At 39.9% G+C, this 14,999-nt stretch overlaps 1 protein-coding gene across 4 annotated transcripts; it reads left to right on the top strand.

Moving 5' to 3' along the window:
• Positions 1–1,908: 1,908 nt before the first annotated feature.
• Positions 1,909–13,613, top strand: CLBA1 (clathrin binding box of aftiphilin containing 1). 4 transcript variants are annotated; one of them, XM_068682589.1, is made up of 7 exons: positions 1,909–2,046; positions 4,178–4,292; positions 4,580–5,278; positions 8,560–8,708; positions 10,268–10,397; positions 11,664–11,777; positions 13,102–13,613. In XM_068682589.1, the coding sequence occupies exons 3-7, from the start codon at positions 4,826–4,828 to the stop codon at positions 13,264–13,266; spliced, it is 1,011 nt and encodes a 336-aa protein (XP_068538690.1). In that variant the 5' UTR covers positions 1,909–2,046; positions 4,178–4,292; positions 4,580–4,825; the 3' UTR covers positions 13,267–13,613. The 4 variants fall into 4 exon arrangements, with proteins under 4 accessions (XP_068538690.1, XP_068538691.1, XP_068538688.1 ...); XM_068682590.1 differs by lacking the exons at positions 1,909–2,046; positions 13,102–13,613 and adding exons at positions 3,083–3,483; positions 11,869–13,087; XM_068682587.1 differs by lacking the exon at positions 1,909–2,046 and adding an exon at positions 3,092–3,483.
• The last annotated feature ends 1,386 nt before the right edge of the window (positions 13,614–14,999 follow it).

Raw genomic sequence — 14,999 nt, 5'->3', positions numbered from 1 at the left:
TTAGTGGAATTATGAACCGTACTGTCAAATTTGAGCCACAGCTGATCAATTAAACCAGTGTTTAGAGATGATCTCTGCAATTTTTTGTTGTTCTTTTTTTGTTTGTTTGTTTGTTTGTTTTGTTTTGTTTTGTTTTTCAAAAAAATGAGCACTCCATACTGCTGTTGAAATGACTGCTGATGAAAACATCTGAAAACCTGGGTATTTACAGTGAGAAAAGATTATTACTCATCTTCTGAAAAGACAGCTTATTTACTGAAAAGTTGGTTTTGAGTCACCCAAAATTGACCTTTCTTTTTACTTGCTGAATGTCATTTTAAGCCAGTGTAGATAAATGTAACATATTCTTTTTTTTTTCAAGAAAATAATATTTATTTATATTAAATATCCAATATTTAATATAAAGAAAATGTTCATCATTTAAATAGCAAGTTAATTTTGTTTAATGTTTCAATTAAAGGAAGAAAAAGAAATACTGAAAATACAAAGCTATTATTTGTTTGTGTTTTTACCAGGAGGGAAAATGAATGAACAAAGCAGTCATCAATATCACCTTAGTTGTTTACAGGGAACCACATAATCCAATAATTCAGGACCAGATCACTCCACAAATGAGTGAAAATTCATATTACAGTGGTGTGGTACTGATTTTCTGTGAAGGTAAATATTTTTCAGCTATTCTATTGAGCTTCTTTATTGCAAATTAGGTGGTTTTGTTTTGTTTTGTTTTTCACTTTTCTTTTTTCCTTTTTTTTCCCTAAAAGACAAAATGAAAAAGAATAATTCTAGAGTATATGTACTGAACTCAAACAATTTTCCAGGAGGAATGGGGGCAGGAGCAGCAATAGAAGCTGCAGGTTAGTGTTCAGTTAGATCAGTCATTTGTATCAGTGAGTAGTGAGGTTCTGCTCTACTACTTGTATACATTAAAGTGTATAAATATAAGCTTATAGTCCATGCTTGAAGCTTTTTGCAGACTGATTCTTTACATAAAGACTGGATTTATTTATTTATTCATTTTTAATAGAAGTGATAGTTCAGAAAGAAATTACAGAACTAAAGCAGGAATTACAGGGTAAATCCCAAACCCTGTTTTATGCCAGATAAAATCACAAGACTTACACACCAAACAAATAATAGGAATTTTGTCCCCAGTTCAGAACTCTCAGAGGGAAAAAACTGTTAATCCAGCTGCGATACTGTTTTCCATTTAAATTTTTGGCCTAGAAGAGGGTGTCATTTAAAACATGGATTCGCAGCTGCTGCACTCACAGCATTGTCTCTCAGCTGGGCTGAGTCAGGAGATGCTAATTCAGATGGGTCAGGTGGAATCCACTTTACCTCACGCTGATTCCCTCTGATTTTAAAACCTGCCCTAAATACTCAGAGGAGATATTTCTTGGGGTGATTTTGTGAGTTTTTAGCTGCCTTTGCCCGAGAGCGAGGCAGTAGTAGGTGCGTCCAGCAGGTGGTGCAGCCCGTGCTCCTGTGGGCTCTGGGGCACCATTGCTTCTCCTGTACGGCCTCAGTTAGCAACTGGTGATTTCCCAGGTAGAATTTTAAGGTGTGTTCCTGCTCTTACAGTGGAGTTTCTGAGACCTGGGGCAGCTCCTGACTCTCACCAGCTCTTCCACGGCTCTGCTTACCCAACTGTAAAGGCAGCTTGAATTTGGCAGGGCAGACTCGGGTTTGCAAAACCCACGCGTCCCTTCCCCTCCGGATGCAATGCGTGGTATGAGGGGAGTGTCTCAGCCTTTGCACTGTCTGTCTGCTGCCTTTTGCTTTGAGGAGTGAAAATGTAAAGCCGTGCAAAACAATTTTGGCACTGAAAAAAAAAAAAAAAAACCAACAAAACTGAGCTCCCTTCAAAACTTAAGAGGGCCACCGGAACCACAGAGGTCCCTGAAGCACAAACTTACTGCAGTGCAGGATGATGACGCTATCCTAAGAAGCTAACAAGTCAGAAGCTTTGGGGCTGAATCACAGTCTCGCTGAGCTGGTCGGGTTTCCTCGGAGCTGCAGGCTGCCACGGGATGGCCATGGAGGGTAAGAAATGGCTCCAAAGCAGAAAGAAAACAAACAAACAAAATCTTTCAGAGACCTGCCAATAAAGTTCTTTTGGCTCTGCGTCTGGGCGTTGTTCCCAAAGTCAGCCTCTCGCCCTCAGATAAAACACTACAGCCTGAAATGAGAGTCAGATGTGTGGGAGGGGAGCGCACGTATCTGTGCCTGGGCTGAAAAACATATGTACTGTAATGCCTAGAAAATGCTTTTTATTTTGGGCCTTGCTCCAGAAAACCTTTTTCCTTGCTTTTACAACTGTCCTTTGTTGCTTGGGACTGCCCAGAGTTTAAACCCAGCCCCAAGGACAGGGAGTTACTGCCAACACCCTGAGGGGAGGCTGAGGAGTGTTCTTTGTGCTCTTCCCTCTGCCTCGCAGATGTGGAGCGCAGCCTCGGGCACGCTGCCTCCAGCCCTTCTGCCACTCTCAAGAGATGGACGAGAAGGGACAGTCCCCTCAGGCTGGGGGGTGGCCTGTCCCCAGGGACCCACAGCTTCCAGCTTTATCTGACACAGCCAGGGGGTCGAGTCCCAGCCTCAGCAAAGACAGGAGAAAGGGGACAACCTAGTCCCTCACAGGGCAAAATGAGGCAGAGAGGAAAAGATCTGGAGAGGCTGTAGCTGGCTTGTTCCTAGCATTTTATCATGGGGTTATATTACTGGGTGGATTGAGGCTTTTTTCTTGTTGTTGTTGTTCTTTTTTTTTGCTTTTTTTGTTCAGTCTGTGTCCTGGAATTTTGTGATTATGTGAGAACGTTAGCTGTTCTCAAATTAAGAACAAGCATGAATCGCCACCATCAACCAGCATGTCCTTAACTCCTTAGCTTGCCAGATTACAGAAACTAGAAAATATGAATACTTTTTTTTTTTTTTCTTTCATGCCATGAGTTTAAAATCGATCTCCTGGCTCTTTCTGGAGGGTGGGAGTTGACTTCTGCCTGCCAGACAGCCGGTGGGCCTGACCCAGGGAGATGAAGGTGAAGGCCATGGGAACGGCAGAGTCCCAGAGGCGCAATGGATGAGAGAAGGACCTGTTGATCCAGAGAAGTGTGAGAGAATCACAGAGTGGTTTGGGCTGGAAGGGACCTTAAAGATGCCATGTGCAGGGCCACCTTCCACAGCCCAGGCTGCCCAAAGCCCCATCCAGCCTGGCCTTGAGCACCTCCAGGGATGGGGCACCCACAGCTCCTCTGCGCCCTCAGCTCGAAGCGTTTCCTCCCGACACCGAACTATGGAGGAGCGGGGACTTCACCAGGGCAACAGCCGAGAAAGCTGAGGAGGAGGTGGTGAAGGGGAAGGCGCAGATGTGCTGGGAGGAGGTCGGGCAGGGGAGGCAGGCCGCCGCCAGGCAGGCACACCTCGTCCCGCCCATAGCGACCTGCGGCCGCCTCCCTCCTGGGCCCGGGCCGCTGGATCGGCGGGGTAAGGCTGCTCCCCCCTGCCCGACACGGGCCTGGAGGCTGGGGGCTGAGGCGAGCTCGGCTGCTGGGGGAGCTGGGCTGGGCTCGGTGTGCCCCGGGGGGAGCCCGGAGGGAGGCTGCGGGCAGCCCCCCTCCCGTACGCCGCCGCCCCTCGGAGCCACTCGTGGGGCTGGAGGCGTCCCGGGGGTGCCTCTGCTCGGGGGTGAAACGCCGGCCTCACGGAGCCCCCGGGGAGGTTGGGGGGTCCTGGGGGGCTGTGAGGGGCTCCCGATGCCCGGCCCGGCCTCCCCAGAGCCCCCCCGGTCCCTTGGAGCTGTCCCCAGCCCAGGTGGGTGTGCGCCGGGGGTAGTGCCTGGTTGCTCCATCGGGGTAAGCTCGGAGGGGGAAAAAAAAAAAAAAAGAAAAAAAAAAATCAAGATTTGTTCTGTTTCTCTGCTGAGATTGTCTCATAGTGACCGGTCCCTATAAAACGTGGTGTTACTGCAGCTCTGAACGCCCCCACGCCTGCCAAAAGCAGCCCCTCGGTGGGAAGGATGCTTGAGGAGTTGAGGTGGATCTGAAACGACAAAGGCAGCGTCGCATATGTAGTTCACAGATGCCAAATTGATCTTATTAAATCACTCTTAATTGCTTAAATAGTTGGAGGCACTATTGCTTTTCACAGCATTGAGCTGCTGGTTCCTGTGTTGCTGCAGGTCACATTTGCCTCTTCGGTAATCTTTCGGACTGCGAAAGCCCAGGCAAACAAAAAGAGCCCTGTCTGCAAGCAGTCCGAGCTGGGTGAAACAGTTATAACGTTGGATATTGGCTGTAAGTATTTCTTCTTGTCTGCTGTGTGTATGCAGTAAGTACTCAGTTAAGATCCAACAACTTCTGTTAAATATTTTCCAAATGTTGTTATTAATTTCACGGTTTTCTTGTGATGTGGGCAAAATTATTTGAAATGTATACTGAAGTGCTGTGATTTTTCAGTTGCATAATACTGGAACGTGTTTATTTTAACTTGAGCATTCTTTCTACTACCTTATCAACTCTCTTTTCTCGTTCCTACATAGCCCTTATCACAGAAGTATTTATTTACAATTCTTTCATTTCAGGCTAATATCTTACACAGAAAGTGAGACTGAATAACATACACGTGTGGATTTCTGGAGGAGAGACTGAAGGACATCCTGTTTTGATTTAGCAATGTTATTACTCTTTGGGGATGAAATGAAGAATTTGGTTATGTTTTGGAAATATTCAAATTTCTAATACAACTGAAGTTAAGTAGTGTTTGGTTGTTTTTCAGTACGGATTTCAACAAGTGATGTCTAAATGTGGGTTGTTCCTTTTAAACAAAGATGCAGAACCTGCCACTAGTAGATAGTTGTAGTACTACAGACACATCACCCTGCATGTCTGCGAGAGATCTAGCAGTTGAAGCAGGTGGAATGTCTCTCGATGGGAGTGACTGTAACATGAATGAGAGGACAAATAATGAAGAAATCAGTAACCCTGGGGTAATGCAGCAAAGCCTCCCTGTAGTGAATAGCAGCAGAAGTGAAGGGGATTCTGAGAGCTGTTATTGTACCCCAGAACCCAGAGGTTCCTGGGGTGATTTTGAAGGCTTCAGGGAGTCCTTAGGCAAATCAGAGAGATTCGATCATAATCCTGAAATTTCAGTGAAATCTACAAAAACTTCTGAAGGTGATACAGACTGGAATGGAGGACATTGCAGTACTTCTGCTGGCCACTTGTGTTCTGAGCCATCTCTACACAGTGGGATACAGGACGTTTCGAGCTCTTTAAATGAGGTAGGTGTTAATAGTAAACCAAAGACCAGAAATGTTTGCGTTACTGCTTCCTACATCTTAAGATCTGTATCTGAATGTCTGCTCTATGGAGGATAATGCTGTACAGGGAGAGAAACTGTCAAGCTACTTTGCAGTTAACTCAAGTGGAACAAAAGCAACTTCTTCACAGTGTTTGACAAATACTTAAGTTATCCTGGTAGAGAGCTTTAAAGAATGTAATATGTTGCTTTGCTTCTGGAGACTAGGAATACATAAACCCTTCAAATGCGATGATGAACCTTGCCCTGAAGCACGTGCAATTTAAAAGCTGGACAAAATGAACATAGGAAATAAAGAATTGGGAAGGCGGGTAGCAAAAATAGGGTGGACAAAAGTTCTCTGAATTTCCTGCAAGCTTATTCAAATAAACCAACAGATATTTGAGTTAGAATTTGAATAAAACATTAATTTCTGTTATTTAATACACTTCTTTAATAATCCAACAGTCTTTCTGGAATTTTTGATTGGTTGTGGGTGGAAGTTAATGGAAAATGGATAAAAATAATTTAATACCATTCATTTTCTGGCATAGGGTGTCACAGTCTCTTATACAATGTTATAACTAAAATCTGAGTAAACACTAAGTTAAACAATGTGTCCTTTTAAAATAAAAAAAAAAAAAAAGCTTCAGTTTAAGGGTTATACCTTGTTGCAATTAAGGTGTTTTACTGTGTACCAGACAAAGTGAAGCAAACTAACAAACGCTAAATAAGAATGTGCAAATACAAAACAAAATGAAAAGCCTTCATTTTTTTTAATGCTGAATTAAAACACTTGGAAGGGAGAGTGGTCAACTACGACTTTCACAGAGTTAATCAACAGCAGTAATAATTTACTGCTTATAGTCTGCTAAATGAGTTCTGATATGTGCAGGAACTGAGAGTTTTTGGGAGACAGGTTTTCTTGTCCTTGGCTGGGAACTTATTACAGACATCTTACTAGGGAAAGCACAACAGTGCACGTGGGTAAGCTGTCTAGCAGTGGTAGAATGGAGTTCGCAATGTACCTGGTGATGAGCTGCTGGTATGCACAAACAAGATAAATTGTTTGTTGTGCTGGAAATTCAGATAAGAAGCCTTATGCTGAAAAAGGAGGGTGTGTAAGGACTGGAGCAGAAACAGAATATAACAGTTTCTTTCTAAAAGCTGTGCATCATAATTGTGCCAAACCCTTTCCTTTATTTTTGTGTTTATCAGAGTCAAAAGGAAATACCTGGAATGAGCTGAAATGCTAGGGAGGGTTAATATGTTTACATTTATTTTCTTTCATTTTTTTCAGGGTTGAGAAGCAGCTGTAGAGCAGTTGATGTCTTTGGATGTAGAACATACATATAACTTGTCCTTCATTCATGAGCTTTTTGTATTGTTATTTTGAGATCATAAACTTGTCAGGTTGGGGCTGTCTTCTCTATAGTCAATGGAGAAGCACCTAGGGAGGTTAGAAGGGACTTGCAGAGATTGTCAGAAGTCTGCCCCTCGTTATCTAATGCTTCAATTAATTAAATGATAACAGGCTGCAGCAGAGTTTTGTATTTTAAAATGAAAACAGTCATGGATTTCTTTTCAGTAACAGGATACTTTGTCTACATGATTGAGCAACTTTAAGGGTTTTTCATGTTAATTAAATACTGGCCATTGTGAGTGGGACTAGTGCACTCGCTTAAGCCCTAGAGTATTCTGGTATAATAGGATATAGAGGATTTATTCAGAAAGCACAGATCTGAAATTAGTGCATTCATATTTTTATAATCAGTACAAATCTCCAAGATAAAATTAATACAGAAAATCTTGTGATTTTACTGTATATATTGAGCACTTCATCTGGCTTGACTAAACTGTAATCTAGTGACTTGTTTGTAATTTCTTCTTACAGCTGCTGATGTTACTCTGATACAAATACCAGGCAGGCCTGTGCTTTCCTCTATTTGCTCTTTAAGAAGTATGTTTTCATAGAATTTTGCCTTTCAAACATGTTTTTCCTCCATATATTATTATAAATTAACTAAAGTGATGTATAAATCTAAGCATTATGATACTTAGTGCAAGATTCAATGGATTTTACCCAGGAGTCTTTGAATGTTCCCACAGTCACCCATCATGAAGAGCAGTTTAGTAAAGTCTTTACTTCAGCGTGGGCACAAATTGTATTTCTGGAAGCATACTCAGAAGTACAGAAGCCCTCTACCTCTAGTTGATTGTGCCTGCTCTTAATACTTTAAATATTCACTGTATTTGCCTGAATTTAGTATGAAGAAACTGTGGAAATAATCTAAATTTATTTCAGTCCTTTGAATTCCATTTAAAGAAACCTGTCAAACTGTGAAGTATCCACGTTTATGTATTTTTTTCAGATTAAATTGGTGCTTGGTAGGCAGTGAAAGTGAGCTGTCTGGTTTCATTCTCTAGTTTTCACACAACATCGCTGCTCCTGGATTGCAGTCCTCCTGCGGGGTGTTGAAGTCAATTAGCTGCTCTGATTTAGAAAACTGCAGCTATTCCTTCTTTGAAGGAATAAAAGGAAAAAGCTTCTGGACCAGATGGCAGAAGAACATCCCTTTAGGATAAGGTGTAAATGATGTGCATTTATCTTTGTACGCACATTTTCTGGTCTTCAGATCACCTTGTTACTTCCACTAGGCCTGTTCTCATGAGTTTGGATCACTCACCTGGCTATGTTCACACCTCCACGCCTCCTCCGTACTGCTGCTGGAGGAGGAACAAGTATGTAAATCTGACCAAGCTTTTTAATATAGGATGGAAAAGGTTTGGTACAAACACAAGTATATAGAGACATGCTGACCCCAGCTTTGGTGGATTTGGACAGTACAAGTATTGACTGGTAACCGTAACATTTAGTAGTTATGTTACCTTTGGCTGCATTAGCTGCGTTAGAAATGCTGTTGGCAAAATGAGCTTTAATTGGTTTTGACCTGGACTGAATTTCCTTGAGGAGAAGGAGTCTTGACTGCTAGTAGGCAAAGCAATGTATAACTTTGTAGTTGTAAAGTTAAGAGAGCAAGGTTCATCACAAACTCCTGGGCTCTTGCTTCTCCTGCTCTAATTCTAGGTAAATACTCAAAATGCTGAATGATGGAATCACTCCCTCTGCTCCATTAATATTAATACTAAATTTAAATACAGTTAATAATAAAATCTATGGAAACATTGTAGTCTTTGGACCAGATCCTTCATGAACTGTGGGGCTGGCCTGTATAATATATGTAACAAGTCTGTTTTTTCTAGGCAAACCACAGCTATGAGGATATATTTAAGTTGGGCTTTCCAGAAGTCTTTGTATCACAGTCCAGAGAGAACATAAGAAGCTTAGATCAACTACTTCATACAAATAATGAAGATGTTGGGATTCCTGAGCTTATGAAGAATCAACTTTGGTAATGAGTTTAGATCAATAGCCACTGCCCCCCCCCCCCCCCCCCCCCCCTCAAAACAAACAAACAAAAAAAAACACTTCCTCAGCACTTAATTACATTTCATAATTTAAAAATTTGTGGTACTTTCTGACAAACTTATAAACTAAACCACTGTGCTTTTTCAGAATACAGATCTTACCATTTATGTATTGTGTTGTTAAAGGAAATGGATTGTTTTAGCTATGGGAAAGCAAGGAAGGGGATATAACAAAAGTACAAATTTCTGTTTAGAGTTTTTCCTGCTGTTGGTGTGACTTCGTATGACTAAGCTTCTGGAATGCCAGAACACCCAACAAGCAGCCTGTTCTTCCTGTTTGCTTCTCCTTTCTTCACAACACGTCTGACTTAATTCCTCGTCATCTGAAGCAGGAGCATTGCTGCTGCTTCTCCTGACAACTCACCCTCATTTTTTTTTCCTCCCTTCCCCCTTTTGCCAGGTGGTGATTGCTCTTCATGTTAAACTAGATTTGCTTCAGAATCTGTGGTGCATCTGGCTTTTTTCCTGGGGTTGTGTTAATAGCAATTAGTATCACTTAGCTTACACTTAAGACAGCTGGAATGGTTTTGGATTTATTACATGTTTTTGAAGGATCAACAGCTTCTGAAGAGAACTGCAATTACTAAACAGTTTTGTAGTTATTCTTGCATACATTTGAGGCTTTGTATCTAGAAAGTTTTGTCATGCTTTGGAAATGTCATAAGAATTGCAAGAAATGTAATTAAAACATTTACTGTGGGCATCCCTTCAGCAAGTTCCTTGCATACGCATTAGATCTTATTCAGCCTCAAACTAGTGGAGAAATATAAGAAATACACATTTAATATATATTTAAAAGGACTGCAGTATTACAGCAGAGTACCAACTAAAGATGAAAAAGCCTTGATATACTGTGATGAGTAACTACACAAGATCAGCAATACTTTTATGCTGCACTACATAAAAAGCATTTGGATTTATACAGGATTAATACAATGTAAGATCCTGAAGTAGTACATAGAGGGAACTGTCTAATTCCCACCATTTGAGTAGTGTGTGCCTTTGGCTTCGATTCTCTATCGTGTAGTACATCCATGTCCAGACCAGATACCAGCAAGTTGACCTGTAGCAGGCTGCTGGGACACCATATTGCTGATACAGAGGAGAAAGGTCTGAGAGACAGATAAAGCAGTGTACAAAATTAATAGGGCTGAACTTTGTACCCACCTGTCACAGAAATGATTAATTAATGTGTGTTGCGGGCATGTAACAACTCTGAAGTATGCTTCTAAAGCACTTCTTGTCTGAGAAGCCCAAACATACAGTTATGGTGACTGACTGTTTCCATTAATTGTCATGCAATTTTATTAGTGCATTTGGTTGATACTTTGGACAAATGTAAAAGTTGTTTTAAGATAAATTGCTTTTTAGATTGAGGGAAGCTAATATACAGTTCTCTGTAGTGAAAATAACTAAAAATTATACATGTTTCTACTGGAAACTTTGTACACCGTATAACCTCAAACTGTGTTTTCTCTCCTAGCATTGATTCTGGAAACATATGGAGAACTCTTAGAGACTTAGATAATACCTCCAGATTAAGACATCCCTGGAGTAAATCTCATTGCCAAGAAAACCTCTTGAGTGTTCTTGGAATAGATGCAAATCAAACGGTAATTGAACAAAGATTTCCTAGTATGCCAGTATAGACCTTTGATTACAAATCAATTTTGTATAAGCTATACAAGAGATGAATGAGGAAATAGATCATGATTAGTCATAAGCTTAAAGAGAACCTTTCAAAATGATAGCCTGATGCTTTCCCATCATTATATGTAAGTATGTGTGAAATTGTGCTGGGATCAAATTTTGATCCTCTTTACATTGAGGTCTTCATTATGTAGCAGCCTGTAGCGTTAGATGGTACAGTCAACTTTAGGAATAAAATGTAGAATTAGGTTTCAGATGTGTGTATGGTTAAATAGTTTTCTTTTTTACTCAGAGTATGAGGAAAATGGTAGTCTAATATCTTTCTATTAAGTGAAAATTGGATCTGAATCAGTGAGGCTGTTAAAGTTATTACTGCAGTAAAAACATTAAGTTTTTACTGTATATGAACTGAAAGCGTGTTCCACTTCCCTTTTCCTTAGATTACTGTCTACTTTTGCAAGGCTTGAGGAGAGAAATGTATTTTAAATTGAATCGAGAACAACAAACAGTATTGAAAATCTGTTAAAGAAATGTCTCTGTGTAATCTCTTGTTTTGAGAAGATGAAGTCATCAGGGATGCTTGAGTATTCAACCTGGTTATTTAGGTGGCATGAAGCAGTTGCTTGTGCTTCTCAGAAGTAACTGTTCCAATCGATAATTTGATTGCTGTGGTGGGGTTGCTGTGTGTAGTTTCATTTTATGGACATATTTGACCTTTCATGCAAGTTATATACAAACAGAGTCACAGTGCTGAAGGTATAGAACTTATTCTGCACTTGATAGTCATTTTTATAGAAATGTTATCCAACAGGAGAGAATGGGAGACATTTCTACAATGTAGTAATCTCCTCTTCTGTCCCTTGCACAAGCAGCTTAAACTGGTGTCATTACTTCTTTTTCTGTTACTGGAAAATTATATTGCTTTTAACACTGATTTCTCAGGAATTTCCTAGTTCAGCTGAATTTCTGAATTCTATGTGTATATCTATTTTGAAATTGCCTCTTTTAATTCTAAGTCACGATTTGATTCACATTTGTAGAACTTGTTTTGACATAGGATTTTTTTTTTTTAATGCAAAGGAGCACATGATAAATCTAAATACAGCTTTAGGATGTAAAATTTAGTGTTTGTTATTTGAGGGAAAACTTCTCTTTAGGTTATATGCCTAACCTATGTCTGGCTTTGCCTATAGTCATTAGTAAAGGAAATTTAACTTTTGCTTTATTAGGACTCTTCAAAGAGCCAGGATGATATTTTTGAGGAATCAAATGTTAAAGATAACGAGGACTCTGGATTTGATGGATTCAGTATTAATAACTGCAAAGCACTGATCCAGACCAAGGTAAGAATTGCTCTAAAAGTAAGTACTTTGGAAAAGCATACAGTGTATTTTATATGTTTGGGTCAGCTGTTCTGGGTCTGTCCCCTCCCAGCTCTTGCTGCAACCCCAGCCTGCCTGCCGGCAGGAGAGAGTGAGAAGCTGAAACGTCCTTGGCTTGGTGTAAGCACTGCTCTGCGACAATTAAAACATTAGCGTGTTATCAGCACTCTTCTCATCCTAAGCCAAAACATAGCACCGTACCAGCTACTAGGAAGAAAATTAACTCTGTCCTAACTGAAACCAGGACAGCAGCCTGGATTGGTCAAGCTGTTTACTGGTTGAGAGAGAACAGCAATATGTAAAAGAGGCAGGATGCTCTGATGACAAAGGAAAACTGTCAGGTTAAAGGATCACTGAGATCCTGATGTCGATCACTGAGAACGATCACTGCGGCTCACTCTTTAAAAATACAGTAAGGGAGACATCAGAAGCAAAATTGGTAAAAGAAGAAATTTCATTCAAGTTTGTATTTCAGATGTTCAGAATGATTCACATTTGGTTTGTTCTCTATAGAAGACAGGAACTACCTAAGAGGAAGGTAGAATTGATGTTACAGTTACAAGGCCTTAGAACATTAATATTTTTAAGCTATGTTACCAAACACAAAGAGAATTCTTTCTTTTTACTAAAAGATTGATTTAGGATCAATATTCTAGTACAAGTTCCCTTCTTCAGTGGAGAATAAACTTGAGCAAGTGTTGCTGCTGTGGGGTCATGTAGTTTGAAGTACGTTTTCATTGCAATGTTTATTGTATTTGCAATGTTTATTACTATTTACTGTATTGGACGCTAAAGTATACTGTTCTGGGAACCTTGTACTTAAGAGATGATAGGTCAGAGAACTCAGAAATAAAATCAAGAGAGACTATTGAATATATTCCTTCCTAATTCAGTTCTGCTTGGATCATACTAGCTGACACATGCTTGGAGCTTTGGAAGAAGTGATTCAAAGTGAATTAAGGAGGAGTAAAAGTAGAAAATACAAAAGTAGAAAGATACAAAGTTAAGGTAAATAGATAAATTTATTCTGGAGTAGCCTCTGAAGGGAAAGAACAAGCTCTGAAGCTTCATATCTCAAACCAAAGCTCGTTAGAAAATGTATGTTGACACCCTAATTTGGAAGCAAGTTAAATCATATGATGGGATCTTTTCCATTTATCTTCCTGGTTATGTCCTTTTTTTTATGTTGATTTTATGAAATCTGTCTTAAAAATAAATGGAAACATGTTAAGTGATGAACTTACTGTAGTATGGAAAAAATTAACGTTTTTATTTTTTCATTCAGCTTTCTGTATCACCAGATTCCAGACATGACCTTTTCACCTGCAACCTTTTTTTGAAAACCACATCATCAAATGGAAACAAGCAATATATAACAATCCCAAGAAAGAAGCACATTTTCACTACCCAAAACCTAAAAATGAAATTTTTCAATAATGATATTTGTTGAACCAAGTGCACTTCTTAATTATTTTTTTTTCGTTCTTTTTGAACTGAATGCAGTTCACCTTGATTTTCTTACTGGCTTGGTACTAGAGACTACATATGTTCTTCAGGAAAGTGACAGGTACCTAAAGCCATGTTATTAGAAAGTATTTATCCTATCTAGTTGTGAAGTCAAAGCTGTAATTTTGTCCTGCTGAGTTTTGCTGCTGAATCATGTCTCCTACAGTAAGTCCAGCTGCAATCACACTGCAATCACAAGGATTGTCTGGTGGACTACTGTTCTGAACTACTGATCTTTCAGGCCTTAATGTCTTTTTGATAATAAACCTGTTTTCCCTGCCAAAATCTAAACACACCTCACGTGTGTTGTGAAGTGTGCCTTGTTACTATCTCTTCTATTTGGTCCAGTCAGGATCAGCTGAGATCTGGTACTTTGCCACTGCTTAGCACAACGAAAAGTGAGCCTTCTACATCCTGTGGCTTTTGTTGGGGTTTAGGAAGATAGAACTTCTATGTCTGATAGAGCCTGCTGTGGTAATACGGGTAGTGTCAGTGGCGTGACTGGATTCATGGTGTTTTGAGCTGGTGTTGGTTTCTAACTGAAATAAATCACACCTCTGAAGCTGATTGTAACCAGACTTCTGGATTCATTCAGCTACTAAACACTTGCACCACCCATAATCATGCTTGCTAAAGCTTAACAGCAGTGTAGTTCAGGACTTGTACTGCACAGTGCTGTAAGCTGTGGCCATAAGCCTTTTACAATTTGATAGTAATTATTAACTGTTGCCCACCTTCCTGCACTTCACTGACATTAATATAATTCATTTGTCCTTGTCCATTAGCAGCTTTATTTATTCATTGATAACACCTTTTATGCAAGTTACTCATTTATTTACTGTTCTGGCCATTCTGAATACGGGAACTTTGCACAACTTCTTATTTTAAGGAAGTTGCTAAGCCTGACGGCTTTTTGAACAGAATACTAAAGCACTACAACAGATACTCTATGTATTGAAAGCATGGAACAAACGTTGATATTCCAGAACAAAGTTAATTAATGATATGCCTCATATATTCTTAGAATTAAGAAACTGGCAGATTCCAACTCCTAATCTAGCAAACTGTTCAGCAGTGAAGTTATAAATGTTATAATTTACTGAACTTAAATAATGTTTATGGTATCTCATTGCCGTTAGCATAACGTGAACTGTGTATCAGTTACTTGGTGAATGGTAAGAGACCATTTGGAAAAGCGCTGTTTGAATGTAAGTGGCTCAGCAGTTTCCTTCTCAGAAGTTTTGCAGGGCTTGTGGATACAAGAGCAGGGTTAACTTTTTCACTTAACACTGGATTTGAATTTGTTTTCGAATTTCCCTTTTAAGTCTTTCAGAGCACTTAAAGAAGTATTAAATAGACTGTAGTAAGAAACTCACAAAATTGTAAATTGCTAGTAATTGATGATTGGAAGTAAACACCTGAAATCAATTATAAGAATAAAATCCCAATCCTATTCTTTCAGACAAGCAGGGCCCTGCAGAGGGGCTTGAACGGGCAGTTTGTAGCATGTATTACCAGCAGCTGGTGCACAGTACCTCAGAGCCCCCCCCCCCCTTTTTTTTTTTTTTTTAAGATTTTAAAGTTTGCCTTTGCTTTCCCTAGCACTGGATGAATGTATCAAAGAATTTTTTGCACCATTACTCCAGGGGAAGGGCAAGTACATAATGTCTTTCGTAG

Source organism: Anas acuta, chromosome 5 (assembly GCF_963932015.1).
Source record: "Anas acuta chromosome 5, bAnaAcu1.1, whole genome shotgun sequence".
NCBI lineage: Eukaryota > Metazoa > Chordata > Aves > Anseriformes > Anatidae > Anas > Anas acuta.
The sequence above is the reverse complement of the archived record's forward strand: the minus strand, read 5'-3'. Positions and strand labels throughout refer to the sequence as shown.

Bases quoted from the DNA above. Each gene is read 5' to 3' on its own strand.
- CLBA1 (XM_068682589.1), top strand. From the start codon at position 4,826: ATGCAGAACCTGCCACTAGTAGATAGTTGTAGTACTACAGACACATCA. The intron at 5,279-8,559 runs GTAGGTGTTAAT...TGTTTTTTCTAG, and splicing joins TTTCGAGCTCTTTAAATGAG to GCAAACCACAGCTATGAGGA. The intron at 8,709-10,267 runs GTAATGAGTTTA...TTTCTCTCCTAG, and splicing joins CTTATGAAGAATCAACTTTG to CATTGATTCTGGAAACATAT.